General features: G+C 39.8%; 1 protein-coding gene across 1 annotated transcript in view; it reads right to left on the bottom strand.

Annotated features, from left to right (window-relative positions):
- soul2 (heme-binding protein soul2) overlaps positions 1 to 15,750 on the bottom strand; it is a 102,666-nt gene extending 86,916 nt beyond the window's left edge. The window contains exon 1 of the mRNA XM_039672415.2: positions 15,611 to 15,750. Coding sequence (XP_039528349.2) covers positions 15,611 to 15,615 — 5 coding nt within the window. The 5' untranslated portion in view covers positions 15,616 to 15,750. The remainder of the gene's footprint in view (positions 1 to 15,610) is intronic.
- Positions 15,751 to 16,324: the final 574 nt, after the last annotated feature.

Raw genomic sequence — 16,324 nt, 5'->3', positions numbered from 1 at the left:
TCTTATTAGTGACCGTGACCGATTTGGTTGCTCTACCAAGGCAGCGACACCAAATGCCACACACATAGTATACTATGGGAAAAAAAATCAATGGTTTGATATTAGCATGCTGCTAAGCTAAAGGCCTGGTAAACTGATAAGCGTCAGCACAAATATTGAGTAAAATCAAGTTTTGGAACAGAGCATTTCAGTACTGCACTCTTTCACAACAAAAAGCAACTGCTATCCACAAAGAACAAAGTAGGATAAACACAATTCTAAAGCAGCTGAAAGGCTGGAACTAGGTTCCTATCAAATGCGGTGTCCTGTCCTTTTGCAAGAAGATACAGCTCTTCAGAGTGCCATTTATATGTGTTATTCCCCTAGTATGCCCACTGGTTTTATTGAGCTGTATGACTCTTCCCTCTATCTGGTCCATATCTCAACTTTCACAGCATTCATAACTACCTCACAGAGCACATTAAAAATACACTTATAATAGCTGTATTTTCACATCAGTTCAGTGCTAATTAAAATGTCAATGGCTTTTCAAATGTGTCTGCCCATGCATGAGGGTATGTTCATCAGCTTCCAATATGAGGAGCTCTCTGGGGTTCTTCTATGCTGTGGCTTCCATTGTGCTATCTGATAAATGGCACTTATAAACCTCTCAGTTAAGACTCAGGCTTGTGAAAGGCCACATGGAATTGAATTGCAGGTCAGCCTAGAAATTAACAAATTAAACCAGGAGTGAGCGAAATGTCAGCGACCAGTCAAGGAAAGAAATCTGTTCTTGAATCAAGACATGAGGGTGACTACACACCGTTATACTGGGATTCTTTGAGTGCACTCTTCAAGGTTAGACTCTAAGAAAATCCCACTGGCAAGAGTCAATGACATGCTTTTAGGCAAAATTACACTAGTTCATAGGAAGCACCGACCCAATCCAAGTAGAGATGATGATATAGCCTAGTAGGTAATATTCTATGGAGCAGCACAATAAACAGTGCTCCCTTTACTTATGTATTTAGATATCTGTACTGGCATTTTTTTCTGGATTGGACCCTCTCTAAATGTTCCACAAGCTCATTTAATTAAAAATGATTTCTGTCCTAGCAGGTCATTGTTTTTAAGCTGCTCTCAAGATACTATGCATCCATCTCTTTGCCACCAACCCCATTGCACTTTTCCTATACCTGCCTACTGATGAGGCTATATATATTTGTTTGTTTATGTCTTGTCAACTCTTCTTCCTAAAATGGCATTTCCCCAAAATAGTAAGAGTTTAGGCCTACTGTACAAAACAGGCAGCCATTTTAGGGAAGAAGGTGGGTGTAGAGAGGTTGAAGCTCGTTTGTGGTTGTGGGCCTGTACATTGGCATAGCCAACTTACATTCGTGTATGTAAAACAATTTTGATTTATTTTCTTTGGTGTTATCATTTTTGATAATCTGTTTTTTCTAAGACTTTCCTATTCCTGTTGGATTTTGATTTTTTTTTTGCACCTTATGAAATTAAAACCACACTGGACTGTGTTTTTCTGCCCTTGTCAAGTCATTTATACCTCTGGCCGTTGGTACATCCTAACAATATGTGTCTTATAATACATATGTGTAAAGAACATTATTAATCCCAAGCTCCTGAGCGATTATTTTATAATCACCACTGTACGTTACATTTGAAAAACACGTGTGGGGTGGTGATGGCGCAGTGGGTAAGACACATGCCTCTGGTGTGAGAGACCAGGGTTCAAATCCACTGTGAGACACCAATGTGTCCCTGATTTGCTCCAGAGGGGCACTCTTTACCAGGGGTAAAGAGACACTGAACCCCTAGTTGCTCCAGAGGCGTGCGACCTCTGACATATATAGCAATTGTAAGTCGCTTTGGATAAAAGTGTCAGCTAAATATATAAATGTGAATGTAAATGTGAAAAGCTTCCTCTTATATTGGGTCTGACCATTTAAACCAAGACAGGTGATTCACTTCTCTTGTCGCCATCATCATAACAATTCAGGCAACATTTATACTGCAGACAGGACTGAGACATGTTTCCTCAAGGATCTGCTATTTCAATTTATCAGCCTTGTGTTGTGAGGTCTCTATAATCTAATGATATCATCAGTCACCATTACTTTCAACTCAAGGCAAAGACTCTGTGCTTCAAGGCTTCCCGTAAACAGAAATTAAACTATACAGGTCAGACATCTGCAGAACTGTCCATTCATTCACTGTCACCTCACATAGAATTATTAAATATAATATTAATTATTCAGACAAAATAATATAGAATTTGAATATCAAGCATTTCAGTGTTTTTGTTAACTAAAACTACATTAAAATTTGGTAATTGAAATCTGTTTTTTCAATTACCAAAAGTTGCACTGGCAATTACTAAATTACAAAGAATTACTAAAAAAAATGAAAAAAAAAAACTAACAAAACTTTCATATTAAAATATACAACTTTTTTCAAGGTATTACATTATTAATATTAAATAATTAATTAATTTTATAATAGTAAAAATTAGCATAAAGTAACACTGTACCAGGTTATTGGCTATATATATATATATATATATAAAACTTGTTGGTATGAGCGAGAATTTTTACATCCGTGCATTCAATTAAACCACTTTCTCCAATGTGAATATGCATTGACAATTGAGAGCAATCTAAATCATCACCCACACCCACACTCTCTCCAATCATTTCTACATCCCTCATCTCAACATGGATTTACAACCATAGTAAAGAAACTTATTATGGCTCAGAAAATAATAGGCAATAAAAGTTAGCAAACTTTATGTAAAGACACAGTGATGATGAACACCTGGTGCTTCAGTGTGTGTGTGTGTGTGTGTCTTTTGCTGTATAAATCAAATGCTGGAAAGAACAGTGAGCATGAGACAACAATTACAGAGCACGTAGAGAAAGGCTGCAGGATGCTTTGCACACACACACACACACGCACACGCACACACACACACACACACACACACACACACACACCTATTCTGTATTTGAAGCATAGCTGGCATGTTGACAGTGTGGCCAAAAGCCAATCACATTATCAGTGAATTATCCCTTTATGAAACAGATGTGCTAGCAGCCGCCCTCCACTATCCTGGGTGATAACTGCATTTACCTCTCAAAAACACTTTTTCATCTGCAGTCAGATTCCCAATGGCCTTATTCTCTCATCCAACATTTAGCTACACTCCATGTTCACCCCTCTAAATCAGAGAGCAATGTTACAAGACAAACTGTCACAACAGGGTGATGTGTGCAAAAGATGCATTCATTATTTATTCACTACACTGTTGACTTCCAAACACTTCCTGGGGCCATTTCACTGCAATATTTCCCACATGTGTGTGTGTGTGTGTGTGTGTGTGTGTGTGTGTGTGTGTGTGTGTGTGTGTGTGTGTGTGTGTGTGTGTGTGTGTGTGTGTGTCTGTGCGAGAGAGAAAGTGAGAGCATGTTACAGCTTTTGTCAATGCACATGTGTGTGTGTGTGTGTGTGTGTGTGTGTGTGTGTGTGTGTGTGTGTGTGTGTGTGTGTGTGTGTGTGTGTGTGTGTGTGTGTGTGTGTGTGTGCGTGTGTGTGTGTGTGTGCAGAGTGAGAGAGAGATACCTAGGCTTTGACCCTGTGATAGACAGTGTGAGTAATGAGGGCTGATGTACGTTGCGGGGTATTTTTTTTAATTAGCAACATTTGGATATTTTAGCTACTCACCGAAATATTTAAAAAGCATTTTAAGCCTCATAGGGGTGTGTTTATTTATGGAAGACCATTTCTGCCTGAGAGAAAATGAAAAATAAACAAGTGTGAAATAATATAAAAATTTTGTCAGAATTAAGGGATAAAGTCACAATAATAAAAAGAAAAAACAGTGAAATATATAGTTATATTGTTATATAAAATGATAAATAAGAGAAATAGTGAGATATAAAGTCTATATACTGTAGATATAGTGACAATTAGCTTTTTTTTTTACTCCAAACATTGCACACATTTGAAGATGCAATGAAAAGGAATGACAACCAATCTTTTCTTTTCTTTATGTTATGATGTACATTCAAGTAAAACAGACTATATTGAAAAAGAATAAAATGTAGGGAAGGGACTTGGTTCTAACCATCGGTTGTTGATTGGATGGAAGCAGATCTGAATGTGAACTCTCAATCAGGTGCAGACTACATGATTGGCAAAGTCAGGCACAAGTTTCACAGGTAGATCAAATTATTACTTTGATTTTTTTAACATTGAAATTTAAACCTATGCATAGATCCTTTACAAATTTATCAATAACATGCATTTAGAAAATAGTGTGAATTTTCATTTGATATTGTTTGTTTATCATATAATATATAAACCTATATATTTTTTTTCTGTACAACATTCTCTCATCATGAATGGACGTTACAGGCCCCCATTCTGATTAAAAGCAGTGACCTTTAGATTACAAGTCTGGGAATAGAGGCCGTGTGGTGCAGCATGTTCTTTGGCCCTTAACCCTGCTCTCCACAAGAGCACGGATGGATCTGGGTCACGCTGTCCCCTGCCCACTCTCAACCTGCTCCCAGAATGCATTGGGCCAGCTCCCCCATCCATTCCCCATAAGATATAGGCTATATATGTTCTTCCACTGACCCACAATGAATGTTTGTTAATGGAACACCACAGATACATTAGATAATTAGTCAGAACATCACAGTCATATAAAAATGTAAAGAAATGGCAAATATACTAAAAATATACCGATTTGTATACTTTATGTAATACATTCCTCAATGAGAGCTCAGAGCATTTGTGAGCTTTATGTTAAATGAAGAAAAATAGGTGGGATAAAACTAGTTGAGCAGCTAAGAAGAGCTGCAGGGCAACATCACGAACCTCTCACACTTGTCTGAGAAAAGCAATGAACCGAATAGCATGACATACCTGTATAACACAAATTTTACAGCAATTTCCCAATAGCAAAAAAGAGAGGGAGGTGCAAATGAACGTAAGGATCTTGTTTATGTGTGTGTGAACTACACTGGGTCTCTTTTGTGTTTCCAATTATGCAATTTTACAAGCAATCTCAGCTCATGCTGTTTAAAAAATTATTACGAGCATGTCTAACTGAGAGCAAGAAATGAGCCAATTATATTACTCAATTTTTCTCTTGTTCAAAATGAACATCTCGAAACATCATCTCAAAATGAATAACATGAAATAAAAATAAATGACAGGAAACAAACTGCCAGACACAGCAGTGGGTGCATCAGCTGCCAAATTCTGACTAAACAAACAAAGGTTATTTAAACCAACTAAACTAGTCAATATTTATGCGTGATTCAGGTCGTTGAAACGGGCATTGAAATGCATGATCATCTTCGTTAAATCTAAATCCAGAAAAATCAATAATACTTCAACTATATACAAAAAGCATTTTTTCTTTCATTTTTTATGAGAATGTGAATAATCTCAAGCCAAATACTTCACACTGTGCACAGGCTTCATAAGACCACTAACTTTCCCCCAGCTTTGTTTGCAGCAAGAGCAGAATATATTGGCAAGCTTAAATGAAAATACAAACTACATTTTAATGTCAGCCAGAAAAAAGGGGGAAAAATACTTCTTAGCACTGCAAGTCTTTGTGTAAGCACCTACTGCCAAGGCTGTCTGATTTATATACTTGATAAATGTTGCTGAAGGTGTGTTCAAATTAAATCAGCTGATTCTGTTTTTTGTCTCTTAAGCTTGCCAAGGGTGTACTTATTTGATCAGAAACTAAGCAAAAATTGGTAATACTAAAATATTATAATTTAAAATAATTTCTACTTATATAATAAACTAAATCCATAAAATAACCCATGATAGGAACCCCTAAAAGGTTGTATGAAGCGCCAAACAGAATCCTTTAAGGTTCTATACAGAACCTTTACTTGTAATAAATCAACTTTGAATCCTACCTACTACTGTCTGAAAAGTGTTACCGTAATAAGTAAATGACTGAAAACAGGTCAAAGCTGTGCATTTGTTAGCCCTTCCGGTGACCCATCTGTCTGTTCTTCTGTCCACTCGCTCTGTCGCTCTCTTGCTTTCTCTGTGGTTTGCTCTAGGTTATCCCTCCCTCTCTCTGCGAGTCTAAACAGTGCTTCTGTAATGAGTGAATCACAGTTATCAGGCCGGAGCTCTGGGCCCTGTGGCCATTCCAGTGACCCTTCTGTTCTCCCGACCAATCAGCATAATCCGTTGAGCTGAGATAGGGGTCAGATGCCCAGAGTAGCTGGCTTGGGGTCCTGGAGCAGGGCCTAAACCTCTCTCTGAGCATTTGGTAGGGCACAGCGTGGCCATATGTCTGCTCTGAATTTTGTGACCTGCTGCCTGGGAGCGTCCAATGACAATGTGTCTCAGAGGTCAGCATGAGTCACCTCACTGGATGATGTCATTATACCCTAGAAAGTTACACAAAGTAGCAGGTAAACACAGAACAGAGAGTAACCTGCTGGACATATTTATTGTGCTATACTGTAGTCTTTTTGGACAGCTATTTCATCAATTTATTTATTCAAATTCATGTCCTGAGGGATGGTTTGGAGTAATTTCAACCAAGGGTCCTTTGCACCATGACATTGAGCCAAACTTCTAATTCTGTGGGAACAGACGTAGCACATGGAGGAGCATGTGTGTGTTACACAAAACACATCTACACCAACTGCACAAATAAAGAAAACACATCCTTTGCTGCCATGAAAACATGAAGCTTTGCAAAGGCCAATAAAGGATGAAAAAAGGATACAAGGGGAATGTGCATAGATTTCGACCTCTCGATTTTATTCACATCTTGATTGTGCCAGACAGTGCTGTAACAAGTTATGAGCGTTACATTCACATAATATTCATTGTTGCTTAAACTTACCAAGGCTTACACTTAATTTAATTTCACAATTTAAAAAAAGCTATTTTGTTATAAAAAGTCCTGTCATGAAACTCTAGATGGAACAGGCTGATAGGTCCTCAACCTGCTTGCAATCACATCATTCTATAGGCCACAGCTGATTAGTTGTTGTTGTATTAGTAGCCAATGAGCTCGCTGCTCAACCTTCAACTGGTTACCATTGCTGTAACAGTTGCGGCACGCTTTCAGAAACCCTCCACATTCCCCAGCTACACCTTTATTTAAATCTATTGCAGGTAATTCATGTATGCTGTATATTGTACAGCAGCAGCATGTCTTACTTGCTCACAGCAGTGTGTCTAGTGCTTATTGGCAGTAGCAAGTCTTGTACTTGTGTCACGGGTGACGATTTTGGAGGCAAAACTTTTGAAGCAGAACCTTTGATTCCAGGTTTTGAACCTGAGTTTCCTATGGGGAGTGCTTCCGGCGGGAGACCGATGAGATTGCCGGTTCCGTGTGTATGCGCGAATGAACGGATTGATGAGTGGAATTGCAAACAGGTAATAAAATAAATAAAAAGATTTTATACTTACCATTTGTTGTCCTGCCTGCTGGTGTATGTCAGGGTTGATGGCCGGTTAGTTCAGCATCTACCCCGACCTGTAACAAAAGTGGTGCATTCGGCAGGGTTCTTACCCCCGTGTGTTGGAGTGGCCGTAGATTCACAAATGGCGGACGACGAAGTACGAAGGTTTTCATGGGACCCCCCTTCGGGCGCAGAGATATGGAGGTGATTTAAGCCTTCATTAAATCCTGGATTGAATTTAAGCCTTCATGACTGGAAGACGCAGGCGGAATATTTGGCGGGCTTGCATGGACTGAGCAATCAATAGAAAGTAAAGTTCGTGGTAAGGTCATTAGAAGGAGAAGCTAAAAGAGAAGTTCAAAGCCATCTTTGATTTTCTGACTGAGTTATATGGCGATGCAAACCTAGTAGCTGCCCTCAGGGCCCAGTCCTTTAACTTTCAGCAGGGACTTTCAGCAAACTTTGCAGGCATTCTCATTGAAGTTGCGGGAACAGTTTGCTCGATTGAAGGGACGACTTGACTATGGTTTGGGAGATGAAGTCTAACCCAAATGACAAATGGCAGAGTTGTCTAAAACTCTCCTAGAGGAGTTGTGCCGGGGTCAGCCCAGTGGGGTGCCTGTGGTACATGAACAGACTTACTCGGATGGCAGTCGGGAGCCCGGACATCGTCCTGGATGGCCCCAGGTTTCAGTGGGATGACCAGGGTCCCACCACCATTTGGCCCGAGTTACCTCAGCGAGTCCTCTACAACTGTTGGAAAGCAAGGATGTTTGCTTTAGTCAAGTGAGCCCTGCGGTGGTGGAGATGGCCGTAAGCAGGAAGAACAGAGGCCAGATCTCTTGGAGGATGGAATGCCGGACCATCTTGGGGGAGACTCCCTGGAGGGAGAGGGTCTGGAGGAGGATCAACAACGTCAGCTCCGCTATTTCTTGACCAAGTGGCAACATGTGTTTTCCACTCATGATGAAGATTATGGTTGTACTGGTGTTGTTAAACTGCCGGGAACAGTATCACCCTGTACCATCGACCTTCTATACCAAGGTCCACACCCTGTTGAAAGGAATGTTGGAGGGAGGCATCATCCTGCAGAGCAGCAGTCCTTGGGCGGGTCCAATTGTTCTGGTACGGAAGAAGACGGATGCCTGGAGGTTCTGTGTGGACTACCAGAGATTCAGGCTGCGTGGTACTCCACATTACACTTGGCCAGTTGTTACTGGCAGGTCCAGGTAGAGGAGAGGGATCGGTAGAAAACTGCTTTTACCACCCCCTTCGGGCTCTTTGAGTGGGACATAATGCCATTTGGCTTGTGCAATGCCCCTGCGATCTTCCAGCGACTGATGCAGTGGTGCCAGGGAGGACAGTTGGTTGAATCTACTTTGCTCTACCTGGATGATGTTACGGTGTTTTCTCCAGACTTCGCCTCCCTTTTGCTTCACCTGGAACAAGTGTTCCAGGCCATTGAAAAATATGGGTTGAAGCTACGTCCGGACAAGTGCCAGCTATTCAAGAAGGAGGTGAAGTTCTTGGGGAGTCGTGTTAGTGCTGCAGGGGTTTCTCCTGACCCAGAGAAGGTGTCTGCAGTTCAGGATTGGGAGCCGCCCAAGACCATTCGGCAAGTGAGGTCTTTTTTGGGCTTCGTGGGGTACTACAGGTGCTTCATTAAAGGCTTTTCAGAAATCACCAGGCCCTTAAATCAACTCCTCACGGGCACTGGGTGTTCCCGTAGCTGAGGGTCCCCCTCTGTGTTTTGGGATCGGACGTGTGAAACCGCTTTCCGGAGCCTTTAAGCAGGAATTATTGCGGGCCCCAATCCTGGCGTATGCTGACTTTTCCCAGCCATTAATCTTATGCACTGATAACAGTACTGCAGGATTGGGAGCCGTGCTGGCACAGCAACAACAGGGAGTTGAGAGGGCCATTTCATACGCTAGCAGATGTGCTGTCCAGACTCCCGATGACAGGTGAGAGCGGCGTAGCGTCGGCTCCTTCCCCAGAGCTTAAAGACGGATTGATGGTGGGGGTAGTGGAGGCCCCCGGACTCCGCCAAGACAGGGTGCCCCCTAGCTGGGGTTGGGACACTGGAGAGTGGAGAGAGCTACAAGGGAAGGATGAAGGTCTGGCAAGGGTGCAGTCTTAATTGAATCGGGGCTTTTTGCCTGGGGCCACAGAAAGACAGGCCCAGACCTCGACGGGGAGGCGACTTTTGGGGCAGTGGAAAAGACTTTGGTTGAGTGACGGGGTGATTTGACGTTCCATCCAGGACCCCGTAACTATTGCAGGCTTACCATACTTACGTATATGGGACACCAAGGACAAGAATTGATGCTGATTGGACCAGGATGGAAGCGACGGTTAAAGCTTTTGTCCAGATCTGCCCCCGGTGGATGCTTTTTAAAGCGAGTAAAGAGCTCCCTTGATGCTCCGTTCTTGATGTTTGGGAGATACATGCGTCTACCTGTTGACCTGCTCCTAGGAACAAAGCCTGCAGGGGGAGTCCAGTGAAGAGCCTGTTAAAACCGGGAAGTCTCACCTTCCTGCTCTCTGCTTATGTCCGGTGAAGAGCTGCTAGAAGCTGTAAAGTGGACTCACCTTCCTGCTCTCTGCCTGAGTCCAGTGAAGAGCCTGCTAAATCTGTGAAGTGTACTCCCTTCCCTTCCCTTCTCTCTGCCTGAATCCTGTGAAGAGCCGCTAAAGCTGTGAAGTGTACTCACCTCCCTTCTCTCTACTTGAGTTCAATGAAGAGCCAGCTAAAGCTGTAAATTATACTTATTTCATTCTCTTAGTCGGAGCCTAGTGAAGAATACATCAAAGCTGGGAAGCATATCCACTGCTTCCTCCATTCGAATCCTGTTGAAGAGAATGCTGAAGCGACTACAGTGATTGCTTTAAAGAGAGATTTCTAAACTTACCATTTGACCAGCTACTGGTAATTCCCTTGTTTCCATCCATTATTTGGCATTTTAAAATGCAAGTGAGTTTGTAAGTCAGAGAGTGGAAGAGAAAAAGAATGAGGTATTGAACACGTGAGATCAGAAACTAAAAAAGTGACCTACAGAGAGACAGGAGGCGAGACATTTAATACAGCAAAAGAATGGTTCTCTAGTATAGTCCAGTCCAGTACTCCATTCACACACTAGCAGTCCAGATTCTTTGTAGACATAAATTCACATTTAAACTCACACTTTGCTGTAATCATTAACATTGTTTAGATATATTATGCCACACTGACTGCATTCATATCAGCAGAAGAGTAAATCTGTGTTCTGAGGGAGAAAAAAGTCATTTTACTGCAATGTGAATTTATTCAGCTTCAGTAGTGCTTTAGAGCTGTTTGTGATGATGTAGACTCACTCATTAATTTTTTATGGCAGAAGTGCTTGACAGAATGATAGATTTTTAATCAAAGCTTTTAATTACATTGGGGATGTGCTTCAAACCTACAGAGAGACTTATGGAACCCCCAGTGTTTCTCTGCTTTATTTTGTCAAAAGATTGAGATGCATGAACAGCTTGATAACATTGGCCTTTATGCCTACAATACTGTAGAATGTCAGTGTCACTATTTGGTAAATAAGTAAACATAACACTGAAAGCATTGAAGAATACTATTTTGTTTTAGACAGTTTAACTATTCTTGAACTTGATCTTTCGTTATTATTATTATAAATAGGTATTATTACACATGTTACATAATCTATAATAATTTTGCATATTTATTGTTATGTTTTTACATCCAGTCCAAATTGCTGCCTGCAAAACAGTGTTGTTAGCATGTCAATAGTGTCTGCCATAATAAATTTTTTTTTTTACTAGTGAAAATTAATATGAATAAACAACAGTATCCACAGGCACATCTCAGGCCTCATTATCCACATACATCCAGCCTCAATTATAAGTATACAGCCAAAGTTATCCAAGGCAGCAAGCTATCAGCAATAAAGTAATTTGCTATTAGCTATCAGCAATACAGTACTTTGCTATAAGAACAGTTTGCCCTCCAATGTGAGAAAATGAATGGATATGAGAAACCCTCCATATTGCAGAGTCATTTTCCTGCACTTGTAAATAAAGTCAAAAGACAGAACTGAGCTGCATATCTGAACACATTGTGCCACGCATCACTTCACAACACATTTTCTTTAGTTTAGTGGTTTGTGACAGCTCCAATGACCTTCATGAGAGACATCTAGAAACTAAACACTAATATTTTTGCATATTATTGGCCTAATAAGTAAAAGTTAATATCAAATGTACACTATAAATATTGTTACCTCTGTGCATTGTTCATCTATTGAATAAAAGCACCTGCTAAATTGTTCATCTATTGAATAAAAGCACCTGCTAAATGCATGTATGCAAATTAATTTCGATGTTTGATGTTAAAGATCTATTTACATATGTAAAACAAACCATTTAAGTGCTGTGTTGGATTCCCACATAAGTTCAATGAAAAATCTAGGTCCAAAATCAGCTGAGAAATGGTGCTTTAGTGTGATTGCAAGAGAAAAATATGTGGTTATTCATCTGCAATCAGTGAAATGTTTAGCTCTAATATAGCTGCACTCTGTAAGAGCAATTGAAAACTGAAGACAGTCTCATTTTATACTCTTTAAGTTTTAAAGACAACATAAGATAAGCATTTATCTTTCCATGCAACATGGTTCCTTAGTCCCATGGTGATAAAATGAATGCTGCAACCATCTACTATGCTCATTTTCTCCCTCCCCTTTAGCACAGAGGGAGAACTCAAGGGACCATTTCTTTTTGCCCTCCCTCTCTTTTAAAGCCACATTTTCCATATAGCGTATGTGCACAAACAAGACAACTTTGCCTAAAGGATAATACAGCATGTGGAGTATTACCAAATTAGCATCACCAAACACAAAAAGATGAAATGAATAATACAATAATACAAGCACATCTACATTGCTAGTTTTGACACCCTTAGAGAGGCCTAGAAGACATTGAGACTACTGCCTCAGTGACTAATACAGTAGCATGACTTATCTGCCGAGTTCCTCTGCACAACACGAACACGCAAAGGTCTCGAAGGACACGTCTCCACGGAGACCAGAGGTCACGTCACAATCTCACCAATTACAACCCAAAGAGCCACAAGCGTGAAGGACAGAGGAAATAAGAAGGTAAGAGATACAGAGTGAGAAACAGCACAAACATTAGCTCATCATCTCAAGATGCTCATACAATTTACTTGTGTATTCACAGACAATGGGTTTCATTCACTAATAATTACGTGGTTTTGTATTTATAACGTCTCAAGAAAAATGTTCTATGTTAATATTAATAAATTTGAAGTATTCCAAAGAAGCAACCATGTTCCTGAGGTTAGTGATTTGCATAAAACACACCCAAACCATCACCATAAAAGGGCTTTCCTCTCAACCCAACCTTTTTGTCAATCTCAGCAAACATATGAATCTGTAAAGACTTTCAGCAAGATCCTCAAGCAATGGAACATTTGCTATTCTCAAAACTAGTTAAAACACAATAAACACATAATAGACCCAGATTACAAACCCTTAATAACCAGCTGTAATAGATTTTTAAAGGGGTCATGAATTGGCTTTTAAAATTGTATTATATTGTTGTCTGAGGTCACCTTTTGACGTTCGCTTGGTTTTTGCATTCAAAAACATCAAAATGAATAAGTAATAGGCTATTCTCAGTTCATCACCCCTTTAAAACCTCACAGCTCGAGCTATTAAACACTTTTCTTACTACTGATATGATGAAATACATTTAACATAAAATGTGATCTTAAAACATTTATTCAACTCAAAGTGTTCGATTTTTTTATTTACGTATATATACATAGTTTAGGCATACATAGTTCAGGACACTCGGATTGGTTGTTCCTCTCACGACCAATTCGTACGAATTCGACGAATGATTAAAAAGTGGCTAAATCGTAACAATTCATACGACCTCATTCGTACGAGTTAGTACGATTTTGCTAAATCGTACATATTTTACGAATTGGCCAATTCATATGAATTCGTACGAATGACCTACCCCTTAATCCGCCTCTAAACCTTAACCTACCCATCACGTGGGTTTAGACAAATCGTACGAATTTCGTACGAGTGAGGTTGTACAAATTAGTACGAATTAGACACTTTTTACTGTCTTTTTAATTCTTCCATTGCTGAAGCACCTGCAAATCAGAAGTACTTCAAATCCAAGCAACCATATATCATATCCTAGCCTGCTATTGGCACATTGCGTGAATATGAAAGCTTCTGTTATCCCTCCTGAAGTGCTTTTTCAGTTGTTCCTGAATTTTTTTTCCTAAATTATGAAGTTTCTTCACAGAAATTTGTGCATGCACAAATGATCGAATTAGGTTTAACGAATTAGGCTCACTTTTTAACATAGGGTCACACACACAAACACACTTAATTGGATACTTTAGCCATCATGATTTTTATACTGTACAAACTGTATATTCTATCCCCTAACCTTCACCCTACCCCTAAACTTTTTGTAGTTTCAAAAGACACAACTTAGTATAATTTCTAAGCTGTTTTCCTCACGAGGATCAACAAGTTCAATGATTTTGGATATTGCCATCTTTGAGGGGAACGTAGGTTATACCTAAAACACATGCACCCACGCACCAACACATACACACGCTGTAAGATGGGCGAGCAGGCAGGAATGACAAACAGAATCGATCTCTCACACTGAGTCTAAAAGAAATCACTTCAATATGCTGGTAACGATTACCACTCCATAAGAGACTCGTTGATACCATAATAGAGTACAAGGGCAAGAGACACTTGGAAAATGACAGACGTAAGCTTACCCTACTCTCAGCCCCTGCCTTGTAGATTCATAAGTGAGTGACAGAATGAAAACAGGGCACTGTAGGCATGAGGGAGGCACATCAAATCTTTGTATGCTATTCAACCTCAGCTGTTCTAGTGCCTTGCAGTCATTGCTTCACTAACTCTCAGCCTGTTACATTGTGTGAACACATTGAGCTGCTGACGATATCATGTCAAGGTTATGTCTTCCAGCTCCTCCAAGGAGTACCTAACATAAAGGATTTAGCAACATGGAATCTGAAGCCCCCTTTCCTGTAATTTAATGTGAAGTGGACCTTGTTTCTTAGGGCTGCCACATCAGGAAAGGCTTCCATCCATCAAAGTCTTCAAGGTCAATGAGTTTCTGCCTGTCTATCATTTAAAAATACCCACATAAGGGGTGTTGAAGGTGATGTAAAAAAGTGTGAGAGTGATATTGCATGCAGTTCAAAAAAGTTAATATTGAGAAACCTACATTTTAGATACAATATAGCAATGGAAATTATTCCAAACAAAGCCACAACAGAATAGAATGTAACAGCGCATGCCCATCCACTTTATCAGCAGCCTTGATTCCAATGGTGTTTTTGCATCTTTAGTTTTCCCATTGGGATTTTAAAAAGGTCTTCATTATTTATAAACCATGAACCAAACCAACCAGCTAAGAAGGTGAATCACAACATTAAATTCTTTGATTTGAAGCAAAACGGATTTGAAAATCAGACAAAAAGACCAAGGTACAAGACTATGTACTTAACGGCTACAGTATAATGAGGGAAATAACTACAATCCCATCATGTATTGCAAATGACAATGAAATTAAAACTCATAATTATACAACTGATGAAAACATTTTACATTTGAGAGCATAGGGAGGAAATAAGTTAAACTAATGTGAACGGATAGCTTCAATAAAAACAAATACCATCATTTTACAACCTCGGAGATCACGGTAGGGCTGTCTTTAAAGGTTTATATGTTATTGCTAATAATCTATGTCCCTATGGAGAAAATTAATAGCGTTTTTACTTCCAGAACCTGACTATTGCACTCTTATCAACTGTGTGGTGTCTCTGAGAAACTGAATGAATGATTCAATGATTCAATCTTGTCGCCACATAACTAGCGCAAGTGTGTTTTATAATAGTGCTGTTATTGCTGCTAAGAAGAATAAGATTTTTTTATATTTTTTTTTTTTATACTGATTTTACCATAATAATGGATTACGGTGGTTTAATGTGCACATCGTTTAAATGCCTTTTATCACTATGTGGGCATTTCAATATTCCATAAGCCTGTATTTAATGTCAAGTGCATATTTACCTCATATAGCAGGCTTAATGTGTTTTCTAGTGCCGTTCCTGCTGAGCCCTGTTTGATCTGGGATAATGGTCCAAACTCCTCCACAGCTGCGGGCTTACTTTCTTGCACCCTGGCCTCAAACAGACATTCCAACCTGGATTCACCCCACAGATGATAGACACATCGCAAGAGCAGGACTGGGATTTGCTGCTCTTGACCTGAAAAGAAGAGTTTTGAGATGTATTAAATAATTTGTATTAAATAAACAAGTTTACTCCAATAAAGCACTGAGATTTTCACAGTCCTGACAAATACATACAAATTACATACATAAAAATGCAAATGCATGCTCTCTTGAGTAGGCACTTATTTTCGGTAAGTAATCCGCTAAAAAGTATATATTATGAGATGAATATTCTGGATGTACTACATTCACCATTTCACTTTCATGTGACCTACCAGCATCAGTCACGTTGCTTCACTGCCATTCATAAATCTTACTGTGGCCTCATGGGATAGTAAAGTTTGTTAATTGTAATGTATAGACACATACATTTCCTGTAAAGCTGCTTTGAAATGATATTTCACGTGTTCACAGTTACATATGGAGTAATGCTTTATGCACATTTGGCGTGCATGTCCGGGGGAAGGACTATGAGCTCTGAAATTGTCCCGAACTCAGAGTACTCCCGCGTGTATAGAAGTGATTTAGAACTAGAAGTATGGAGAAGAGGT

This window comes from Pimephales promelas, chromosome 11 (assembly GCF_988280905.1).
Source record: "Pimephales promelas chromosome 11, fPimPro1.hap1.1, whole genome shotgun sequence".
Classification (NCBI taxonomy): Eukaryota; Metazoa; Chordata; class Actinopteri; order Cypriniformes; family Leuciscidae; genus Pimephales; species Pimephales promelas.
The sequence above is the reverse complement of the archived record's forward strand: the minus strand, read 5'-3'. Positions and strand labels throughout refer to the sequence as shown.